Here is a 23,698-nt window from a genome sequence, read left to right on the forward strand (position 1 = left end):
TAGAACAGAAGATCCTCACAGCTTTTTGGGGAACAATGTGCTGATTTCGTGTTCAGAAAGCAGGTAATACATGTTCTCCCTGAAATGAGTGGTGGAATTTTGTTGTTGTATTTTTTCTTCTTCTTCTGCGAGCATGCAAGGGCCGCTAATGTTTTTCCTCCGTATTTACTTGGTGTTTATTAAAGATATGCATTTACTATTGACAAAAAATATATCTATATATATCTATATATATCTATATATATATATAGATATATATATGAAAATGGATGCTTGAATTGATTTCTGTCAATAAACCAACCTGAACAAGAATGTGATACTTGTGTCAGTTTACATCACAAAATGTAGTGTAAGTGCAAATCATTGAACCCTAGTCAAACGCGTTCCACCAATTTACTTAAAAACACTTGTGGTTGTGATACTTTAACAAACAAAAAGTGGTTGTTTATACTAGAACAAACGGTATAATCTGGCCTCATAGTTTGACCAAACTCTTAGCGAAGATCCACCAAATTCCATTCAAACAGTTTGACAAGCTGTTAGTGTGCAGCGCAGGATAAAATGACAAAAATTCATTAAAAAATAAAGAAAAAAAAAGAAGTAAATTGTGTGTTACTGGTATGAACTTCCATTTATCATTACTCTTGTTTTATTGTAACCTGCAACATAAATTGGAATATGTATATCTCTCTCCCCGACTCAGAGAACTCTGTGTATCACTTACCAATTAGGGCTGTCACGATAAAAAAAAAAAAAATCAACAACATTATCAAAATAAAAAAAGGCACTAATGCTGTTGGTCAAATTCTAATATAACTTTGTTTATTTTGGGTTCTTTTTTTGGCAAATTAATGAAACTCATAATACAGCTGCATGGAAGTTATGAGGGACTGTGACTGTAACTCTACAAAGGCATACAAAAAAACAAAAGCAAAACATTTATTACATGTGCATATTTAGCACAAGATCCATATTTCATTCCTAAATATCACAGTTAATGCTAATAAACGGTTATCGTGACACCCCTAATGTCGACTGTCCACACTGTGGAAGTGCAATCAAAATCTGACTGCAAAAAAACGACTGGAAAACTGAGGACTGTGTACAGTAATGATGTCAACTGAATGTCTTACATCAGAACATCCTCATATGTTAAAATTGCAGCATATGTGTAACAGGGATGTATAATTATGTCAAAGGGGCACTCCACTTTAGCATTAGTTGGGCGGGTGTTTGGCGCTACTACTGCATATGTGAACGAAGCTGCATAAAGCTTTTGTGCTCCAAGTGATGCCATTTTGGTGGAGTTTCTTCCGTAGATGCAAGACTCTAACATGAAAAGATTTATGAGAATAATAATTTTCTTTAAAAACAGACATTTCTCCTTCTTTTTGCTCTAAACTGTCCATCCAGAGTCTGACAGTCTGATAGGAGTGTGATGCTAAATCAGTGAAATGCTATTTTAAAACTGGTACTGGGCTTTTTTAGGCGTGTCGTAACCACTGCCTGTGTTTTTTGTTGACAGCCTTAACTCACTTTCATTTGGCAACTTTAGAAGACCCCACCCCCTTTCTATCCTTTACCCTTGCTACAGTATGCCACTGAATATGTAATCTTCACTTAACAAGAGAACCTGCTCCCGGGCTTGGACAAATTTTCTCATAAATAACTATTTCCTTTTCTTCAGTAATCGCTGTGTTCTAGCCGCATGATTAGACTTTAGGATCACCGAGACAGCAGACTACTTGGCTGCTGGAACAAAGACAAGATATCCGATATAAACACACTACACTATGTATTTGTGTTACTCTTGTTGTCTTTCTGTAAGATTTCATGGGTTGCTTTATATTCAACAGTGATTGTTCTTCTTTTTTTGCTTCTAGAGAATAAGACAACAATGCATAAAATGTACACAATAAGGAATACTAAACTCAGCTCAAGGCTTGGGCCACATCACAATACAAACTTCACTAAGACGTAAGGAGACAAATTGGTTTCTGATTAGCACTCCTTTTATTTTAACACACCTTAGACACCTTAACTTCATTAATATGTTGCCCTTCCATGCCAGTCTTATCCCAGATGTTTGTGTGTAGTTGCTCTCTTTGTAACTTTTATTTTTTTCTCCGGGGCCAATGCCCCTAACTAGGTTTGGTTGTGTATGTTGCTGCTTTTTGCTCTCTTTTCTGTCTTTCAAAACTTTTACAGAGTGTCAGCTGTCCATCTGCTTTAATATCATAAAACGCTTTTTAGTGGCTACAATTTTTCAACCTATATACACTATTAACCAGGCCTATTAAAAAAAACTAAAAATACAATGAATTAATTAATGAAATACAAAATCTTAGAGGTTTTTTTTTTCTTTGCAAATGAACCTGAGCACTGAAAATGCAATGTGTGTGTGTCTGCATGTGTGTGTGTAGGTGTGTGTTTGTGTTTGAGCAAAACAGCAATAATCCATATGGATTGTAGGCCTTTTGGTTGTTACATCATTCAATTTATGGCTATTTCTGGGACACTTTCCCCCCCAAGAATCCTTCCTGCTTATAGGCCGTCGTTTCTGATCCTCGGGGTTTGGCGTATGTGTGGGATGGCACTGACTGAGTTTAAGATTGAAACGTTGAATACTTTTTTCCCCACCACCTTCTGAACGTGCTGCCCGATACTATCCCGATCAAATAATCTCGACCTCAGAGCCTCCGACACTGAGAAGAATGCTCAACGAACAAAACAAAACAAAAAAAGAATACTATATACTCAATGACAACTGGTCAAACTGTAGGCGGATATGTTGACTCTTTTGAATATACATGTTCGCACATCTTCACTGCAGAATAATTTCAAACGAATCACAAAAGCAATCCTCCGTTTCCTCTTAGCAAACACAAAGCAGGATATGACGTCAATGAACGCTGCATCTAAAGAGCGTCGTTAGGAGGAAAGAAACAGCACAAATATACTTTCATGAGAATACTGAATGATAAAATGTACAGAATATGCTTTTTTTTTTTTATCTCCAAACAATCAAAATGAGTAATGCATACCTTTGACTCTTTTATCTTGTAATGCCCTAGCTCTAGAACATGTTCTGACACTCTCTGAAATCACAGTATTTTTCAAGTCAAAACCATATCTACAATAATCAGTATTTTGTTTTTAACCGTAATGAAAAAAAGGAGCCCTCTCCCTCAACCTCCAACCCCCACCCAATCCCCACCCTCCCGCGAGGATGCGTTTCTAAAAACAACATGAGAAGAGAAAGGAATACAAGGGTTGTGTTGACTCTCGTCGAGAATGCGGCGGTCGTCCCCCATCCGAGCGGCCCTCTAATGGAGACCATTAGGCCAGAGTTGATGTCTGATAAAGAGAACGATATCACTTCAAAAAACCCAAGGAACAACACATAATCCAAACAAGGTTGCTGTACATAGTAGAACCGGAGATTTCCGTGCATGTTATCCATGGGTGATGGCGGGGGTGGGGGAGGTGGGGGATTCGGCTGTAGGGGTGCGTGTGGGGGGTGGGGGGGTTGGGGGGGGGGGGGGGGGTGCCAAGGATCTCACTCAGCTGATGCCTGAACAGACAAGCCACCACTGATTTCATGAGCTGCAGAAGAGGATTTTTGATTACAGTAAGTATCAATAAAAAGTCAATGGGACTCTGAGACATCGTTTCTCTCTCGAGAGCTTTCGCGTTCTCTTTTTTTCTTCTCTTTTTTTCCCCCTTTTCTTTTTTTTCTTTTTTTTTTTTAGCAAAAATATCATGCAGTCTTTAGTTCCAAAACCCCCCCTGGTGGGATCTCGTGTTTGTTTTGTTCGTTTCAGCAGGAAAAAGAAACTCAAAGCCTCCAAATTCTTCTTTCACAATTATTCTTAAACATTCAAGTCATCCTATTAATACTTTGTACAGCAGAAAGGTCTTTCGGATTTCACATGTGTATATATAAATATAATATATAGAAATATGCATATACATATGTTCAACTCGTATATGTGTATACATATTTTGGAACTGTATCAAAGCCAATTTAATGTGCTCTCAAAATATGGCCCATGATTCCTTGTGGGATGCACATCATTTCACATAGTACAACCAGTAGATAAGGTTGAAAAATCCAAAGGTGATAGGGAAAATGACCCGGGACCACTTGTCAATGGTGCTAACATCTGACAGGTTGGGGATTTTCAACTTGAGCTTGGAGGAGCGTCGTCTTAGCCGACAGTTGGCCCGGCTCCGCATGGCACTCCGATCCAGCGAGTGGTGGCTGAAGCCATCTCGGGGGGCCATGGGCTTCCTGAATTGGACCCCGGAGCTGTCAAAGGACATGACCGAATTCCGAGAGTCACTGACGCTGCTCCCCACGTCAGAAGGCATCACTTCGTTATTCATCTCCAGCGTGGTGAGGAGGATGTTTCCATAAGCATCCACCTGTGCAAAGCGGCGAAAGACACAAAGATTCAGCGAGGGCTGAAATGCCAAGGAGCAGCCCCATTAATCCCATTAAAACTGATACTTATGTTAAACCCCCCCTCCCATCCCACAAGCTGTCAAGCTTAAGCAAAATGCAGGGATGATATGGAATGTCATTTCTCACATGCAACAGAAATAGTTAACAAGACTTTCTTTATATATTACTGCTATTATTATTTTCTTTCTTTTTTTTTTAACACAAGTTACTTTATCGTGAGGTCTGGCCTACAGCTGATATGATTGCTAAATAAATGTACCCCAACTTTTCTTTGTTCCTCGAGATACAGATTTCTTCGCTGTGTAAATGACCTGAAGGTGTTGGTTTGAAACGGCACGGAAATGGAGTCCTTGCAATGTGAAAGAAAAATGAAGAGAACATTAAACGGCTATAAAAATACTGGCAAATAAGCACATTTTCTCAGAAATTACACAAGGCAAAAGACATAGAGTTAACAGGAACAACTTTTGAATAAGCATAGCATTTTTAGTACCTCACACACAGGAAAACAGGAAAGGGGGGGGGGGCTTTTTTCACTCCATTTTAGCATCTGTCATTGGCAAATTGCATAAGTGCTGATGCTTCCTTATCTTGCGTTTTGATGTTTATCCAATTTTTCTTTTTTTCATTTTGCAGGAAAACGGGCGCTGAAATATAAGGCCGGCCGAGAGAGAGTGAATAAAGCCTACAGCATAAACATAGACAACAACCTAAATAAGAAATGGGAATGTTTACACCACTGTTGAGTTAGATGAATAGGTATCTCAATGAAAAAGGCTATGTTCAATAAAAAGCAGTCAGTGCTTGAGGGAGAAGCAATGGATGATGGTCGGTGAATGCATATTAGGCTGTGGTGGCATCAGTATGCTTGTGGAAGATTACTTGAGGGACTAGTGTATGCATATGTGTCTTTGGATAAAATGGCTGTGGCTCAAAATCTTATGTGCAGAACATCGTTGTTTTGTACTTGAACTCTGACTGACACAGAGAGGTGGAGTACAAAAAAAGGGGGGGGGAAGACAGAGGGAGAGAGGCGGCAGATGAAGATGCAAACCTGTTCCCTCAGGCGCTTCTCTTCGTATCTTGTGCGCTCATTGTTGGCTTTGTTCAGCCTCTCGCTGAGTTTCTTCTGTTGCGCGGGGCCCCGACCAAAGAACACGTAATTTACAAAGGCATATTCAAGCAGGGCCAGGAACACAAACACAAAACAGCCCATGAGGTAGACGTCGATGGCTTTCACATATGGAATCTTTGGGAGAGTCTCCCTAAGGTGGGTGTTAATAGTGGTCATGGTAAGCACCGTTGTCACACCTGAGTACAGCAGCACACACACACACACACACACACAGAAAAGAAACGCAGAGACCGTCAGATACTGCACATGTACACGCTTTTACTCCAAACTGTACTTGTGTATCGTTACTTACTGCGTGGTGATAGAAGTGGTGAAAGGAGTGCACAATTTACTGTTATTTAGACAAAAATGTCATTCCAGTGTTCTTTTCTCCCTTTTAATCTTGCATTGCTTTGCTAATATAGTGGTACCTAAGTAATATTTGCCTTTAACGCGTGTTAGAGGAGATAAGGAGAAAAGTGGGATTGTTAAGTAAATGTAATCGGATACATATTTTTACTAGAGTTCATTGATTGGCTCCAAAGTAGGAGTTACAGTTCGCCGCTTTCACAGGGCCTCTGTCACTAACACAGAGAGACAGCCAACCATTCACATCTACCTCCAATTTACAATCACCAGTGAACCTAGCATAAGCCTGTCTTTGGACTGCCAGAGAAAGACCATGCAGAAGGGCCCAGCTGGGGGGTGGATTTGAACAGAGGACGCTGCACCATCACTATGCCACCGTGCCACCCTGATCACATCTTAGTCTAACTATCATAGCGTTAGTCACTTTGATGCGGTTTATTCAATTATCATGGCAGACAATGCTCTGAGAATACTTGAGAAATTGGATAAGTGTCATGAAAGTTACCAATTTTGGTAGTGTAGCTGGGCCTTGTGTCACTACTAATTATTTGCAATAAAAATATTATATTTAAAATAAAGATTTTTTTTAATACTGTCTCACTGAAATAGTTGTGTTATTCTGTTTTTGGACTAATTTCTGGGAACAAAAGAAATTCCACATGACCGCAATGTCCTATTGAAAATAGCTGACACTATGACCTTTAGGTGTGCGTTTGTTGTAATTATCTATCAGTCATTTGCCTGTATATGCTTCAGAGTTACACAGGAACAAGTAACACTGCACGACAGCCACATGTTGTTCGGTCCTGTGATAATAAATATATTCTAGCAGGGATAGTTATGAGTTTAATAATGCAGCAGTGGCTGCGGCTTACCCAGGGCCACCCGAGCTGCAGAGGCATCGTAATTGATCCAGAAGGAGACCCAGGAGAGGATGGTGATCAAGATAGAGGGCATATATGTCTGCAAGATGAAATATCCAATGTTCCTCTTAATCCTAAAACTCAGTGAAAGCCTTGGATATGCACCTGTAAGGAGAGAGGATGGAGGATGGGTGATTTTGGAAAAGAGCAGGAGAAGAGTGAAAACACATTAGTAAAAAAAAAGAAAAAGAAAGAAAGGAAAAAAGAAGGGAGAAACCATGGCACAATTTAAGTGTTCCAAACTCTGCACTTTGACAACACGCAGGGTAGTCATTTCTCCATTTGTTCAGATGGAGCACTTAATTTCCCCAAAGCGATGGATTCCTTTCCAGGGACAAGTTCGATTCCAATTAAACATGGCAGAAAGTCGCAAACGAGGCAGATTTTTCTGCAACCCCTATCTCAGCAGGCAGCTCCAGCATCCCTCTGAGAATTGTCACAGTGAGCTGCTCTGCTTTTCTTTTGCACTTTCTCTGTCCTCTAAACATTAACAAACGGCCATTTTTAAAGGTGGATAATTGCAGTGCATGCCTATACGCTGAGAGGAAGAAAAATGTGTGCCGTAAGTCATTTATTGCAGAATCTTACCAGAAAATGTTTTCTAGGAAAACTATCAGCCAATGTAAACACTGATGGATGGTTTCTCTGCTGTCTAGACAAGATATTTTAAAAAAAATGTAAATAAAACTAGAATACAATGATGTACAAAAGATTTTGAGCACAATATTTAATTGGAAATTGTGCAAGGGCATGTTTATGTCTAACAGAATTTCATTTTGAGTGTGAAACTGTCAGCAAAAGTTGCGACGGGGGCACCGTGTTACATCTCGTCATTTTTTTACACAAAAAGATGAGCATTTGGGAACTGAACAGGTGAATGTGTTATCCAGTGTCGGTTTTTACTTTTTTACTCTGGATGCTATAACTCCAAGAGGATTTGGTTGGACATTATGTTGCTGAAAGAACTTTCGGCAAAAAGTGCTGCTCTAAAATCTTCATGAATTTTATTGAGTATTAATGGGAGCTTCACTGATGTAAAGGTTACCCGTGCCATTGCACTAATGCACCACCACACAATAGAAACTGTAGTTGTTGGCTTTGGACCAATGTGTTACCTGACTTACCACCTTTAAGTCACTGATCTGTCATCTTGTCATCGGGAAGAATAACGCAAAGGACAATTTTCCACTTTTTTTTTCTTTGCATGATTTTCACTTGTATTGTATTGTCGATGTAGCAACCTCGAATTACCTGTAAATCTTTTAACGGACTGGTACATTTGCATAAATGCTTTATCAAATGTGATAAATACATGCCAGATAAAGAGCAGCAACAAATATTATTGGAAGTCGTCAAACTCAATGAATTATTAATCATACATTCGACTTTTTCCTCTGTTTACCCTTGTCTGGTTGCTTAAGGGAAGTTGGAATCAGTTGAAACACAACTAAAAGGACATTTATGTTACACGTCTAAGGTCGCTTCTACATCTTTGCTTGTTGAAAGTCCGATGAGAAGATTAATAATCCGTACACTGAATACGAAGCACAGAGAGAGTGAAGTGTTAGCTTAACATAAATACTGCAAATAAGGATAATGAGCTAGCATGCCTGTATTCAGAGGGGAAAAAGCTCACCTACTAATAAAGCTATTTATCTCTCTCAAGCGCTCTAATTAACACATCTCATCCCTGGAGTCACTGACGTTTGCCGAGCAAACTGACAAGATTGCAAGGAGGCACTGCCACGGGCCAAGAAGTATACAGTATAAGGCAATATAAAAGCTGCTGCTTTTGCACTTTTTGTTTAAAGTAAACAAGATATGTTTTGTTAATTGGTAGTTTAATTCCTGGAAAAAACAGCCTCCCTCTCATCATTGCTCTCCATCTTCATAGCTCACTGTGCACAGCAGTAGTTTTCTTATAGTTATGATTCTTTTAATAGCAATAATGATAAATAAAAGCTAAATCAAGAGTTTTAGAAGTGTTGCATGAGTAATCCTGATGAGACAGTTCTCTATAATCTCTAATTTGTGAGAAAAAAAAAGATGTTTGCTGGACCATTTCAGGCTTTCATAAACAGCAGCTCAGTTTCTAAATTTCTGCATTTTTATTGTGATTTATTGTGCTTGTATGCAGCCTCTGTCTAAATAGATGTGAAGCATTCTTACCTGTAGTAAAGATGACCTCCTTGGACACCAGTTGGGTGGCCACGATGGAGAACTGAGGTAACTCTAACTTGTCAACGCCTGTAACAGCATTGTCTCCTCCTTCCCAGAAGAATACAATGTCATCTGTGGTATATCCATCTGTGCCAAGGTCGGGGAAAATGAGAAGTCAGGGGAGGGAGGTGTAAATGTGATAAAGAAATCCTCGTTAAAGTCAACCACATTTCTGTATGAAGTCTGATACATGAGTATGGATAATAAGTCAGGGCCTGCACTGCTTTGAAGTCACTGAGAGTTCAGGAACATGGTGTCTTTATATGTCTGTTGACTGCCTTCCTAGATAATAGTTATCTATCTATCTATCTATCTATCTATCTATCTATCTATCTATCTAAGAACATCATATAAACAGAAAAGCATGGTAGTGGTAGTGTGATGGTCTGGGGTTGCTTTGCTACTTTGGGAGCATCAACCAGGATTTCTGCTCGTTACTAGAATGTCCTGAAGTAGAATTCCCTGCCATCAGTTTGTATCCTGAAGCTCATGCATACTGGAGTTATGTAGCAGTCAAAGTCCAGACTTAAATCTAATTGCTTTGGCAAGACCTTAAAAGGACCGGACCGTTCCTGCTAAAAAACTAAACAAAAAACCCTCCAATGTGGCTGAATTAGAACAATTCTTCAAAGAAGAGTGAACCAAAGCTCCTCCACAGTGATTTGAAAGACTCATTGCCAGTATTTGCAAATGCTTGACTGCAGTTCTTGCTGCCAAGGGTGGCTCAAAAAAGTGCATGTGGCATTTGTTTTTCACATAGGGACGGGTAGATTCGGATAGCTTTTTCTCCTTAATAAAAGCTATCATCATTTAAAAACTGTATTTTGGGTTATGTTTGTCTAATATTAAAATTTGTTTCGCGATCTAGAACATTTACATGTAACAAACTTTCATGTTTTTGTTGTAGTTTTTCATTTGGTGTATTTGTTAAGTAAAAGATCAAGTGTAGTCAAGCAGTGGGAGCAGGAAGAACACATTTTTGCTTAAGACTTAAATCTACCAATCCATAATCACATGCTTCACTATCCCATCTCCTGTGAAGATATAGCCCCGTATGCATTAATATCTACATAAATTAACATATACTGTATCATAGGTATGACGCGCCCACATATTCTCAACTGGCAGTGCAATTGAAAGTGACCACAGTTAGATTTATGTCAGTAGGCCAGCATGCATTCACTGCAGAGCCGTTTCTCAGTCTGAGAAGTATTACTCCATTTCACATTCTACTACTCTGTGCTCAGACCTGGACTGCATTCAGTAAGGGACCAGGATTCATTACTATTAAATCTCTCTTTTAGGTTATAGGAAATGCGACATTGTCCATGAAATTGAAATAAGTGGCTGACTTGTAAATCAAACTGATGTTTAATGTGCACCATTCACTAGTGCATAGCTTCCATGACTGTAAATAGCAGAAATGCATGCAAGTCTTTAATTCACAGCCTGTCCATATTTGATTGCTTATTGAAATCCCCGAGGGTAAATGCTAGGCAGTTTTATCTTGAACAACATGAACCACAAAATATCTGGTGTATTGAGCAAGTGGATTTGATTGATGGAACGGTCAATGAAAATGATCAAGCAAATACAATTTTTAATTACACCACAAGCATATTTTTCTCTCGGATAATGATTTATTGAAATTAAAGCATTTGGGGGAAAATAATATGTGAAACAGCTTCCAGCTAATGTTAGGAGTTGTATTTTATAGGAAAGTTTAAAGTGAAGTGCAGACTTTTAGTTTTTATTTCAAGGGCTTTTTTTTTCAATAACTATTTGGGAATTACAGACACTTTTAAACACAGCCCACTCGTTTTCAGAGGATCAAAATTATGAATTGACACAATTTTAAATATAAGGATTGTTTTTTATACTTGGATGAAAATTCTTTGACTGGCTGAAATCTTGTTTGTGGTTCTCTCTGCCTTCAGGTTTGTACTTAGTAACTGAAAAGCATGCACTGTTGGGTTGAGACCAGGAAATTGATAAATATCCCAAACCCTTCCCGGTCTTTTTTGATACTTTGTTGATGTTTGTAGTTTTGCATTGTGCATCTTTTGGCAAATTATGGGTAGAGCATACGCTACTTTGAGTTTATGATTGTTTTTTACTTTGTTTTCTTTGTTAACACAAGTATTGTTTGATGGCTTTGTGTTGTGGTAGTGGTAAGACTGTTTATTAATCGGTGAGCATGGCTAACTTATTAGTCTTTCCCAAAATATCAAACTGCCCCTTTAGGACATACTGAAAAAGTTCCGATTTTTGAAAGAAACATACTACCTTATTCAAAGTATCTGGGTCCAGACTACCTTCTAAATGAATCATTGCTGATAAGCCCTGAATCTGGTGCTAAATGGAACCTAACCAATAACTAATTACTACCTTCTTGCTACCGATATATTGGTTACATGTCTTATGTACAAATTATTCGTTGAAATGTATGATGTGGATGTGATGGGTAGAGTTAGTATATTATTTATTAATGTGGACACTATGTTACACATTGAAAGTTCACTACGGTTTGCAGTATTAATTACTGGCCTTTGCCACTGAATAATCCACGGCTGGCTTGGTCCATCTGTCACACTGATGGCGGACTGTGACTATTAAAACTGGGACTTCAGCTCAGCCAAAACTTAGCCGCAACATTAAAAAGGCAGCAACCGGGAAAAAGATTTTGCCAGTAATAGGGACTATATCTCAACCTCACTTCCTATTTCATCAACTTAAGTGATGTCGTCATCCAAATAGATTCAATTTTCCTCCCTTTTCCTGTAAAGAACGTAGACAGTTCGAGTGTATCGGTGTTTTCCCAGACTACTGAAAGGAACCAAAGAAGTTATCTAATTTTTGTGCGTGTATTTCATTTCAGCTCAGTTTTGCAGTCATTTACGGTCATATTAGTTTCTCTCCTCTGCGTTCTTTGCTGATCTATGCACCCTAAAAACCCTTTTAGATTGATTACTGTCTCTTTTGGAGGTGAGTAATCAATGCACATCATCAAGCACTGCAACTTTTTCTTTTTCTGAAGGCAGTCATGAAGTCATATACGCCGAGGGTTAAACATCAGACAATTGCCATACATGTACAAAGATGACAAATATCTTTCTAATTCCTCATGCTACAAAATAAACCAAAATAAAACTTTATGTATTTGCACCTAATTCAATATAGATTACCTGTATTGTAGTGATTAGCTAGCAAAAAGTCATGGTTGAACATTAGGGTGGAGCATACTGGGGGCCGTCTGCATTATGCGAAACTCTTGAACCTTTTATGCATCAGTTTATGAAGGAAAATTATTATCAGGCCTGGGGAGTAAAAATATGACAAAAATTCTGATATAAAATAGAGTTAAGCTCCCAGACAAACCATACTGCTTTTAAATAATTATTCTCAGCTTTTCTTCCTCCTCACAGTTTGGGCCACTCTCCTTAAAAGTTGCTTTAGTTAATTGAGGCTGCAACACTGATTCTTTTTCATCCATCCTGCTTGAGATCATTGTCCTGCTACATGGTCCAGTTCCGGACAAGGTTTAGCTGTTAGACAGAGGGCCTCACATTTGATTGTACAATCATTTGATATACAAAAAAGGTCCTGGTCATGTCTCCAAAACAAGCCCAAATCATCACCCTTCCACCACCGTGCCTACATGTTTGTGCTGATATGGTTTTTTGGATTTTTCCAAATGCAGTGCATTCTTGCATACTTTTTCTAATTGTAGTGTCATGAATTTTAACATTTAACATGCTAACTAAGGCCTGTAGGGTCTGAGAAGTAGCTCTTGGGTTTTTTGCTATTTCTCTGAGCATTGCACAGTTTGACTGAGAACAAAAATTTATACTTATGGCTGTAGGTATGTTATTTTCTTTTGAAGGGTCTTTTGCATTACTCACAGCTTTCAATTTCCAGGGTGCAGTTCTGTTCATCAAGAGGGTACCTCCTTAAGTCCATCATGCAAGCAGCAGTAGTGGTTATCCTGTGAGACAAAGACAGAATAGAGACATGAAGACCTGGTACAGATGAGACCAGATGAGGGGAGTAGTAAAAAGTCCAACAACAAGGAAGACATAGTGCAGTGGGGTAAGGAGTGGTCCTTTACCTGGAAGTTTCAAGTTCTAATCCTGCATGAATCCAAAACTTGCATTAACCTTTTTACGGCACATGTGAAGCTCATGGTCAGGAGATCTGCAGGAAGTAGATTTTCTTTTTTCAAATTCTTCCTTTTCTTGACATTTTTACATTTCTCCTTTAATATAGAGGTCATCATTTGTCATGTTGTACATAATAATGAACCATTAGTATGACGATTCCATAATCAAAATCCCCTTTAAGAGTAATTATTCTGCAGGTCATTGATTTGATGACAGTTTGTCAATACTCTATCTGTCCCTATGGGTCTGAACATACATAGCTTTGTAGGTTCTTTTCTATAAAAGGGAAAATGTGAGACTTCAGTGTGATTTATACATTTGTGATTTTTGAGGTCTGGTGATGTTATTTCGTTTTATGTGGATCACTAACTGCTCAGAGCCTGCATAGGATTTTGTCGATTTATGTTATTTATTGCTTGCTCTGAGATATGCATTTCTGCCAGGTAGCTTTAGAAAAATGTATGCATAGTAGCTTAATGCCAATAAATCAAGGTGCACGGGAAAGCAGCTTTGGCTACAAATTACACATGTGGGGGTCTTTGAGATATTCACCGGTGCAGCAGATTTTAGTTATTACATTTCTGTGGTTTATACCAGCTGGTATGTGTTCATCACACCAGTTCTCATTTGCTTACTGCTGCCCTGTGCAAGTAAAATATATTTACAGTAAATTAACTTTCAGGTCATCGCCTTGTGACAGAAGCAAGCAGCACATTCATGTGAGAGCATGATAGCACCTCACAAAGTTTCAGCTTTTAGAGGATGCAATACTTTCGGGATACACTGAATCATATAAGCCACAGATGCTGCCAGAGTCCATGGTTTTATACTAATATAGCAAGCAAATATACACAACCATCTACCATAACTAGAATTAGAAATACATTAGATAATAAGCTCTTTGTGCTGGAAATATATTGCTTGAACACAGAGTCTGTAAATTGGTCATGGTGGCGTGAACACAGTTCTGCTGGCAGGTAATTGGAAAACAAAATATGTTCTGCTGAAGCTGATTTGGCTATATTTACACCCCAGCATGTGTGGCTACTAAAGCCATGATGGCAAAAGGCACCATGAAGGGTAAAGAAAATTATACATGTACATAAACAAAGTGTGCGACACGTATGTGTTTATTATTCACAATGACACTGTGCTGCATTCTGCTGCACAAGCAGTAAGCTGTTCAATCTGCATGCTGTTCTGCTCTACTGTACCGCACCTCCCTGTTGTCTCACAGCGATCTTCTGCTGAGAGGGTATAGCAGGGCCACTATTGTTACACACTGTGACAAGATAACATCATGCCTAATTACATTAACAGAAAAGGTCCCTTGGCAATCGTGATTCGAGACCAAAAGTTGAAAAAAGTCAAAGTTAACAATAATTACAGTTTAGAATTGCTATATGAGTCCATTTAGTCAGTTTCTCCCTGCACTTGTAATATGAGCACCATGAACACCATGTTAGAGAAAGACCAGGGTTTGGAGTAAACTAGATTTATGCAAACATACAATTGGGAACAGCTGAAAGTGGATAGTGCAGCAGTCCTTCGATATCATGATTACAATAATAAAGACAAGGAAAAAGTAGAACATTCACAGTTAAAAGAAACATTGGCTACCAGTTGGAAACAAACAGAGGTCTCCTGGGTTACATTTGAATGTTTCCTCTTGTGTTTAGCAAACCTGTCCATCCACCCAGACCACCTCCCTACATACCTTTACCTGTGATCACTACAGTCTACTACTACTACTACTTGCCTATGAGATGGTTTTTTTTTAAAAAGGCATCATCATATTAAAAGTTGAGTCCTTTGCAGTTCAGACGGCAGAAAGAACACGGAGACAAAAAAGAAAGATAAATTATCAGAGATCATTTCAAATCATTTGGGGCTTCTGTTATAGATAGTCTACATACTAGCCAGGTTTGGTCTTGGTGCTGAAATTGCACTGAAAACTCAAGGAGTCAACAGAATTTGAGCTAATAGCCTCGTGCAAACAGAAAGCAGCCAGTTTCCATTATCAATAATCTTGTCTCTTGCCTATAGATTATTCATCATGAAGTGCAGATATCTGCAGTTTTATGCAATCCCATCAAACACTGTGTTGTTTTTTTACATTGATTAAGTGATCAATTTAACATTTTCCTTTACTGCAGTTAAAATTATTAATTAAAATAAATAAGGTTAAAATCATAACTCTCTCTTTTTTTTTAATGATTGCACAGCAAACATTAACACATTAACAAAACATCCAAAAAAGAGAGCCACCCCCCCCCCCCTCCAGAGAAAACTAATACAATGGGTCCTTTTTGATCATAAACAGGAAGACAAATCCTGTCAAGACACTGTTACTATTCTTAAAAGACAATACCCCTGATACAGCAGCACAGCGGAGCAGTGAAATCCAGGCAGCTGCAGAAACAGCAGCTCAGAGTAATGGACAGAAATGAATTCTTTACCCCTCGGCAAAAAAAAGAAGAGAAGCCCACAAGAAATGAAATTGACTTTATATGTGACAGTTAACAAGTCAGGAGAGAATCATCATTGAGTAGGCACGAGCTTGGATGGCTCACAGCGAGGGGCTGGGATTTGGAAATGTCAGCAGATGTAGGTCAGCAACTTCCAGTCCCACAAGAGATGGTCAGCAGCCTCAGACCTGTGCATGCACTGCAGTCTGACACTCAGCACTCTCTACGCTCTGGATTTTAAGTTTATATGCAATGCAATTTAGTTGTCTTTGGAGGTAAAAGACGAAAGTGAGGTATGGGGAAGGGAGCCATCTCAATGGGCCGGCCATTGGAATTGGCATCTAACGCCTAAAGAAACCTTTGTGGTCAAAATTCTGTTTTGATGGAACTTTGCAGCTTCTTTTAAGTCACTGCATTGCAAAAATGATTCATGAACAAAAGGGCTGACTAGTATGCAGCCAGTAATATAAAAAATAAATAAATAAAAGGTTCATTCCACTCATTTCAAAGAATTATGCCAACATAACACCACTACTAAAAGCAATCTGGAGGTGGATCCCAGAGGCTCGGCACTACAGACTGGTAGGCTTTCAGATATCTGAGCAAAAGTTGTGACGCCTACGCAGTCTACTCCTGTATCCATCTCTGTGTGGTAGTTTGCTTACCAAAGAAGATCACTGTAGTATCACAATGCTTGGCTTAATAAACAGAGCAACATGAGAGAGCAGATTTACAGAAACGGGAAGAGAGAGAACACAATCTGGCGAGAGCTTAGCTCAACAAAGCCCTCAATGCTCATATTGGCTCGTTGGTTTGCTGGTGATGATTCAGCCTCTGAACCCATTGGCAAGTTAGAAAAACCTGCTCAACAGTTTTTTACTGAATACATCTTCTTTTAGTGATGTTGGAAGTGACTTTGCGTGCAACACCCTGATGTTCCCATGCATCTTTTGCGGTTTGTTATACGTAATAAAGCACAAGGTTCAAATCTATCTGTAGAATTACCTGGTACAACCAAAAACAAAGAGCTTAAAGAACCAAAATGTTGCAATGATGGAATTTCATTGTTTGCTTTTTTTTTTGTATTTGCATTCATACAATTCCTTCATCTCTGGATTCTTGTGGGCAAGCACAGCACTAATAATTCATGTGTCACAAGCATTTCAAGTAAGTGTTGAACTCAAAATATTAAGTTCAAAACTGTTCTGTGTGCATGTATGGGTACCTAACTTGATCCTCAAGCAATAGCTGAAATTAAAAAAATATATACTAGAAACTGAAGTGTTAAAACTGCTTTAAAGGGTTCAAAGCTAAACTGTATGGACTATTACCTGAACAGTGCATAATCCTGTTAAAGTATTACCCTAAAAAAATGTTAATTAAATCTATGAATAAAAGTAACGCGGCAAAAAGTGCCTTTTATCCCACTGAAATTTATTGCTGTACGAGAAAAAAGAGACACAAGTACTTTGAAATTATGCACAAGCCTAGTTAGACTGTCACATCAGAAGAACTGGTTTGTGATCCGAACCATTCTTGGAGCATTGATCATTGCTGCATCCACAACTCTCCATTGCAATCTATGTATTACAATACGGAAAATTTAGAACTAAGGATAATTATTACCATTTACTTTATTAAAGTAAATTAAGTTGTAGCGCAGAACAGAGTAGTCTTCGAGTTATAGGTCTGAATATAGCATCTTTTAAAATATCTTTTTTCGTGTGTGTTTGATCATGAGAAAAATTGATTTTAAAAAAAAATTGGTGCAATATGACTGGTAATCTGGAAGAACAAAGGCTGCTGGTACAAAGAATCATTCACCATTCAACACTCAAAGCCACATCAGTGGGTAAAAAATGACGGTGCCGTTGTGAAGCAGAGACACTTTTAAGCTTTTACCCAAAATGATTATAAAAATAGAAGTAGTCGAAGAACGCAAGTTAGATTAGAATCATAGTAAGTTGTACGAAACAAAGCACATTTTTAAAAAAACAAACACAAAAAAACACCAGTGCTAGCACATTTCACAGTGAGTGGGTAGAGAACAGGACAAGGTGCAGTAGCGTGTTTAATGTGATTGTCCACAGTTTGTGTCTATCCCCCACGTCGTGCTCAGTAGCAGGACGTGGGGGATAGACTCAAACGGGGAGGGGTTGCAATAAAATCCATTTAAAGACACCGAAAACCTCAGGCACTCTGATTTGAGAGTCACAACAATCAATTGGCTTGAACTCAGACTACAAACATTTATTGTGCATTGTCTGTTCTGGTTGTCCTCACAACCTCTGGGCAAAAGACGAACAAATCAAGAAAGCAATTTCATTACACGCTCATGGGAAGCTTATAAAGGCCCTGGAATCACCACTGCATGTACGATTATGCACTTTTTTCTAATTACACACTGCTGACAAAAATCAAATCTGAGACCATCTACTATACAGCTTACAGCAGACAACACCAAACTGTAGTATGGCTCAGGACGAGCTGTTGAAGAATTAGCTGACGTTAAAATCCCCTGGAACGGACTTCGCTTTCCATTTCGTGCATGCGGAATAAAAAGCCAGCCGAAGTGCAAATGCAGGTGTAATGCAATTTTCTTCTGGCTCTGGTCCATTTTTGCTACCCTTGTGCCTCTTTCTGCGGGCGCAGAGGAACCTGCATGTGTTGAGCCGCGCTGAGTGGAGCAGCTGGGAATGTTTATTCAGATCAGGTGGCGCAGTGTAATTTGGTACCATTTTGGCACAAGTCTCCACCTGCTTAAATTGGCCGCTGCACAAAGTTGTTATTTTATTCCACACACATTCAAAAACTAACAAAGCTAAATATTTAATGGGGTAAAGTCAGAGATTTCACTTGGTATATGCTATTTTGTCCGTGCTATTTTTCTATTTGCTTAATTAGTACCTGCATGGAACAATTTTAAATACTTTTTTTCAAGTTCCCTTCCTTAAAATACCAAAATAGTGTACTAGCCTTCATAAAGGATGTACTCTCCAAGTCCCCCTCTAGTCGTTCCCAATGTGATCATCAGCTGGATGTATGTAAACAATGTTGGATATATAACGTTCCCCATCAAACAGTTGTTTTGTTAAAATAATATATTCATCCTATTCCTGACTTGGAGAACAGAAACACAAGTACAGATTGTACTTGTCTGGTCAGAAGCTAAAATTAGCTTGGCATGCCTGTGTGGAATTGTCACAGTAGATCCAGATGAAACCGTCTCACAGATATTTGTTTGCCACCTCTGCATCAGTGAGGATGCATTTCTGTTGAAGTGATAATAGCCCTGTGACGAGTCATAAGAAGAAAAAGAAATACTTTTGCAGTCACATCTCCTTTTGTGTCAGCACCAATTTGGTAATTTGGCATTTCTGAATGCTGATTATCGCATTAATAATTCATTACTTCATATGATGTAAACCCTGTCGCTGACATTTTCCTTTATTCGGCGAACAAAACGCCTTCCCAGCTTCTTTGCCTCTGTCACACTACTTTATTTTAATAACTTGTGTTAAGAAAAGCAGCAATCCATTGTGAGTTCCATAAACCTTACTTTAAGCAGTGCCCAGGGGATTTTTAGATGGGTCCCTCTGTGCGCATTTGCTGTTGACTGAATTGTCTGGTTCGTCACAGTGATCTGGGACATTGAGGTGGTGAGCATTTTAAACCTTTTTTTTTAGCCTTTCTGGGTCAATGAACCTTTGCTTTAATGTATTCATCACTGCTTCCAAAACATTGTGATTGTTTCAGGTCAAGCTTATAACTTTGCAGACCATTAACTTTAAAAATAAAACTTGAAAGTCTGTTTGTTGTTACCAAAAATAAATCTGTCATATTTCATCCTGCCAAAGGACCAGATGATATGGGCTAGCAGAGGTGATCTTGTTTTTCCAGCTTAAATGTGGTTTAAGGTTAGTAAAATATACCACTTGATGAAGGAAATGGCCGGCAGCACAGCAACAGTTGTTCAGGTTATCGTAAGAGCTGTATGTATGGATGTTCAGCAGTTTGCAAAAGTTTTAGCAATATCGAAATACTTATGATTCTGCTGTACTATTTATTTTACGGCTAATGCTGTTTATGGTCACAGTGAGACGGGTCCTTTACTGGCACACGTGGAATGTTTTTCTGTGCTCACATTGTATTTTCTGGGGCTTAGACTTCTTCTAGTATAAAAGTAAAATGTAAAAGGCAACAAGAACTCTGTCCAGTTTCTTTCCAGGCTGTGGGCAGAGAAATATCCTGGAAAGATTTCTAATCAGTTGCTGAGGAAAATGGAGCTGCACATAGCCACACTCACACTGGGACATTTCATAGTGTCCAGTTCCTTCTCACTTGACCTGTTGAGACTGCAAGAGCCAATCTGCCTCTAAGTTCAGCTGTGTAACAAACTTTGATAGTGATAAAAATGATAAATAATAATTACGCAGTCTCATCTGTATTAACATTAAATGGCTCAGTCATGCTACAGCAAAGACAGGATAGCAACCTCCTTGCAAAAGATTGGTGGTTGCACGTTGATTGGATTGATTTTTTTTTTCTGATTTGGTGCCCAACTGTGAATAGCTGTGGCAACAGCAAGGTGACTGCACAGGTTGCCTGGTGGAAGGCAAGCAATTCTGACTTAAACAGTCAGTCTCAGACAGATTGCAGATAAAATAACTAACTAACTTCCAAACACATTGCTATCTATTTGAGTCAGTATTCACTGATAAGGGCACGCCTGTGACAGGCCACTTTCCAACAGGGGGATCAACTCAACTGGTTGTAGTTTGGTTATATTGCTGCACAAAAGCAAGGCTGGTGAGTACCTGTGTCATTTTGTAGTTCAGTTGAAGTCCTGGAACACCTATGTCACTGTTTTTGGAGGAATTGGTTTGGGCTGGATTACTTTATTAACTGGATATTATCACAAACAGATTACATGTAATTGCCATCTTGACCCCATTCAATAGCACATGATAGCAAACTGATAGTACACTGACTCTGTCCTATTGCCATGTTTTCCCAGCTTGACATACCAAAGTTGCTCTGCAGACAGAGACTGTTTGCGGGTTGTTGTAGACCTGGTCTACTTAAAAGTTCATTTCACACAGTCGCAGCAACCAATAGTCATCAACCCAAAAATTAACTGCACTCTTAGTGTCACAGCATTGCTATTATGATGTGAAAGCAAATAAAACAACAGTTGGACGGTAAACAGAGAAAAAGAAAGACAGAAGAGTGTGGCACAATGCATCCACAGCACCAATGCTTGCCTGATAAGCCACATTAAAATTAACCAGCAACCCACGTAGTGCGTAGCGTTTTTACTGCTCTTACCTTAATCCATATAAGACGGTGCCATCAGGGTGCAGTCGGATCATACGGTTTTTTACTGTCACACCATGAAGAAAGGACTTCTTGTCATTAAGGAAGTAGGTGTCAGGGAGCCAAAGCTGGTCTGCTACACGGTTGTCCAGAGTTAGGTTTAGGTTCAGCTCACCATAGGCCAACCGTTTATCTCGCCAGCTCTGCTGGAAATACATTGTGATGGTATAGTCCTGGGAAGAAGTAAAGGAAAAACCAACATAAACCACAGGCAAAAAACAAACAAAGAAACAAAAAAGTACTCAACTGTACTCAAGGGGAAAAGTAGACAAGTTGTTTTAGATTAACTGCTGCTCAAAAGTTAAGTGCAGAAGAAACTAGAAGATGCTTAAGTGAATCTCAGATCAGGAAAAAACATCTAATGTTTCTGATTGTGTTAAGGAAAAGCGTGAGAGAGAAGGATTAGGAGGAGAAATGCAGTGAAGTGGAGAAATATCGTCTTGCAGCTAATGTATCCCCTGTAGCCAAAGGGCTGTGCTGTTAATAGTGCTGAGAAAAACACGAGTACAGGCGCTTAATGTAAAACCTACAAAGTGCAAAAAAAAAAACCGGCGGCTTTCGATGCATCTCAGATTATTAGAGTTAAATAACAAGTTTACCCACACTCTGCATTTGAGCATGATGCCTATTAAGAGATCTGGTATCCTTCCTTTCTGATTTATTATTAATGACATAATATTTTTTCAGAAAACGCCTCACCCGTGTATAAATGAATGGCCACGGGGCTCGTAATGAGAACTAAACCAAACTACTGATAAACAACTCAATCACCCCTTTCAGTGACATTTCTCATTAATAATCAGCAATTTTAGATGCAAATTTGAGGAAAGGCACTCTAACATCATTTTAAAAAACACAACCCAATGAAATTTTCTGCTACTCGAAAACCTGCAAACGCATCAACGGGCGGAAAACACTGACATTTTATGTTTTTGTTTCATTAAGACCGTGAATTTTTAATAATCAGTCTGAGTGACTGATTGTTAGATGTCTTGATGCATTCTCAATCATCCAGGAAAGTAAATCTCCAAAAGTTGATGCTGTGATTGCAGCCATTCCCCAACTCTCTGTGAATGGTACTCATGGCCATTGATCAGTGGGTTTTGGTTAGTGGTTGTTGATCAATGGTCATGAGAATTAGCGTAATTAACCTGACCTCTGACCTCCCAGCCCGTTGTTCCTTCAGTGGGCTGGTTTCAGTCATTATGCAAATGTACTGTTTATAAGATTGGGGAAACCTGCAGTCAGCTGAGTCTGAAGAAGTCACTTGGATGAGTGATGAAATATTTCTCCTACAAAATGCTACGTCCAGATGAACAGAATCAACTTTAGGGGATTGTTAGATGTATGTCAAATCACAAATAAACTTTGAATTTTTGTAAAATTATTCCATCACTCCAGAAGCAAAAAAAAGCCATACAGCAGAAAATAATAACAATAATCATAATTTTTAAAAAGCTGCCACACTATGTGGGCGGCTATATCATGCTGAGTGAAAGAAAAAGAACGCTAAGAGACAGGATGATGTCATTTCTCAGACATCAGCCATATTGCCTTATCCAGTACTCCAGCCTGCCTCTCTGACAGTCTTTGTCAGAGCAAACGAACACGTTGTATATTACCTGCAAACTAGTGTGAGGAGTAATGATGAAAAAAAGGAAACAAAAAAGAACCTGCAGTCAAATCTCAGTGTCTCATTCAGTAACAAGCAGAAGCGGTTGTCCACCATCACACGTATCCACAGTCTGTGTGGCCGTTCAGTCCAACTGAACTGTACAAAACACAGTTAGTAGTGTTTGTAGCTGGAAAGCCTTTGAGCAATCCTGCCTTTGCTTTCTGTAAGCAAGTATTTGCCTTGGTATTTGCAAGTGCTGTGTGATAGTTATTTACTTGGTAGTGATCCCATGCAAAGTAAATGCAGGGATAATATTGCCAATACTGATTAGAATGATCATTAATTTGCAATTTGACCACTAAATCACTGTGATCGGATACCACAGTAATTAGTGAACACACCAAAACACACCTTTAAGCTTTTCATGTATTTTCAAGTCTTCAAAAAACACTAATTTTGAAGACCTGGAATTTAAATGTGCTTGTCTCTAAAGCACTTTGGATCATCTTTTATTATTTAAATGTGCTGCAGGCTATAAATAAAAATAGATGTGACAGTCAACACAGAAATATTCAGATATTTTTCATAGCGAGTGTTTGCGATATATTTTTGGGGAATTTTGGTATCTGATATTTAATATTTGCATGGTTTAGCATGAATCTAGTCTCTGCTTGCAAGGTTGGGAGTTCCTAGTGTGAAGCCCTCCTTAAAACAATGAGATCTGAACTTACCATGTTTACTTCTGAGATGGAGTCTATACTTGCTATGTTGATGCTCATTCCTACAACGACTGGAGGACCTGAGGAGAAAGGAAAACTTGGCGTCACCAAAGCGCTTTTATTTTTTCTTTTCTTCTTAAACACACATATTTTGAAGCGATGCTCTAACATTAAACTGCTTGATAAATTCAGCAGCATCCACCCAGCCACATCAGATTTTGTGTACTGACTGATGCAAAAATCGACACTGTGTTATGTTTTTGCAT

General features: G+C 38.8%; 1 protein-coding gene across 2 annotated transcripts in view; it reads right to left on the bottom strand.

Moving 5' to 3' along the window:
- Positions 1-1,394: 1,394 nt before the first annotated feature.
- The window catches only part of gabrb4 (gamma-aminobutyric acid type A receptor subunit beta4), a 54,179-nt gene continuing 31,875 nt past the window's right edge, over positions 1,395-23,698 (bottom strand). The window contains exons 3-10 of one of the 2 annotated variants that reach the window (XM_040049862.1): positions 23,445-23,512; positions 21,051-21,271; positions 12,997-13,079; positions 9,044-9,181; positions 6,827-6,979; positions 5,523-5,779; positions 4,728-4,817; positions 1,395-4,428 (exon numbers count right to left, since the gene is read on the bottom strand). In XM_040049862.1, the coding sequence (XP_039905796.1) occupies positions 4,075-4,428; positions 4,728-4,817; positions 5,523-5,779; positions 6,827-6,979; positions 9,044-9,181; positions 12,997-13,079; positions 21,051-21,271; positions 23,445-23,512 (1,364 nt within the window). In that variant the 3' untranslated portion in view covers positions 1,395-4,074. The remainder of the gene's footprint in view (positions 4,429-4,727; positions 4,818-5,522; positions 5,780-6,826; positions 6,980-9,043; positions 9,182-12,996; positions 13,080-21,050; positions 21,272-23,444; positions 23,513-23,698) is intronic. The other variant, XM_040049863.1, reaches the window with a different exon arrangement.

This window comes from Simochromis diagramma, unplaced genomic scaffold (assembly GCF_900408965.1).
Source record: "Simochromis diagramma unplaced genomic scaffold, fSimDia1.1 OVJJ01000050.1, whole genome shotgun sequence".
In the NCBI taxonomy this organism is placed as follows: domain Eukaryota; kingdom Metazoa; phylum Chordata; class Actinopteri; order Cichliformes; family Cichlidae; genus Simochromis; species Simochromis diagramma.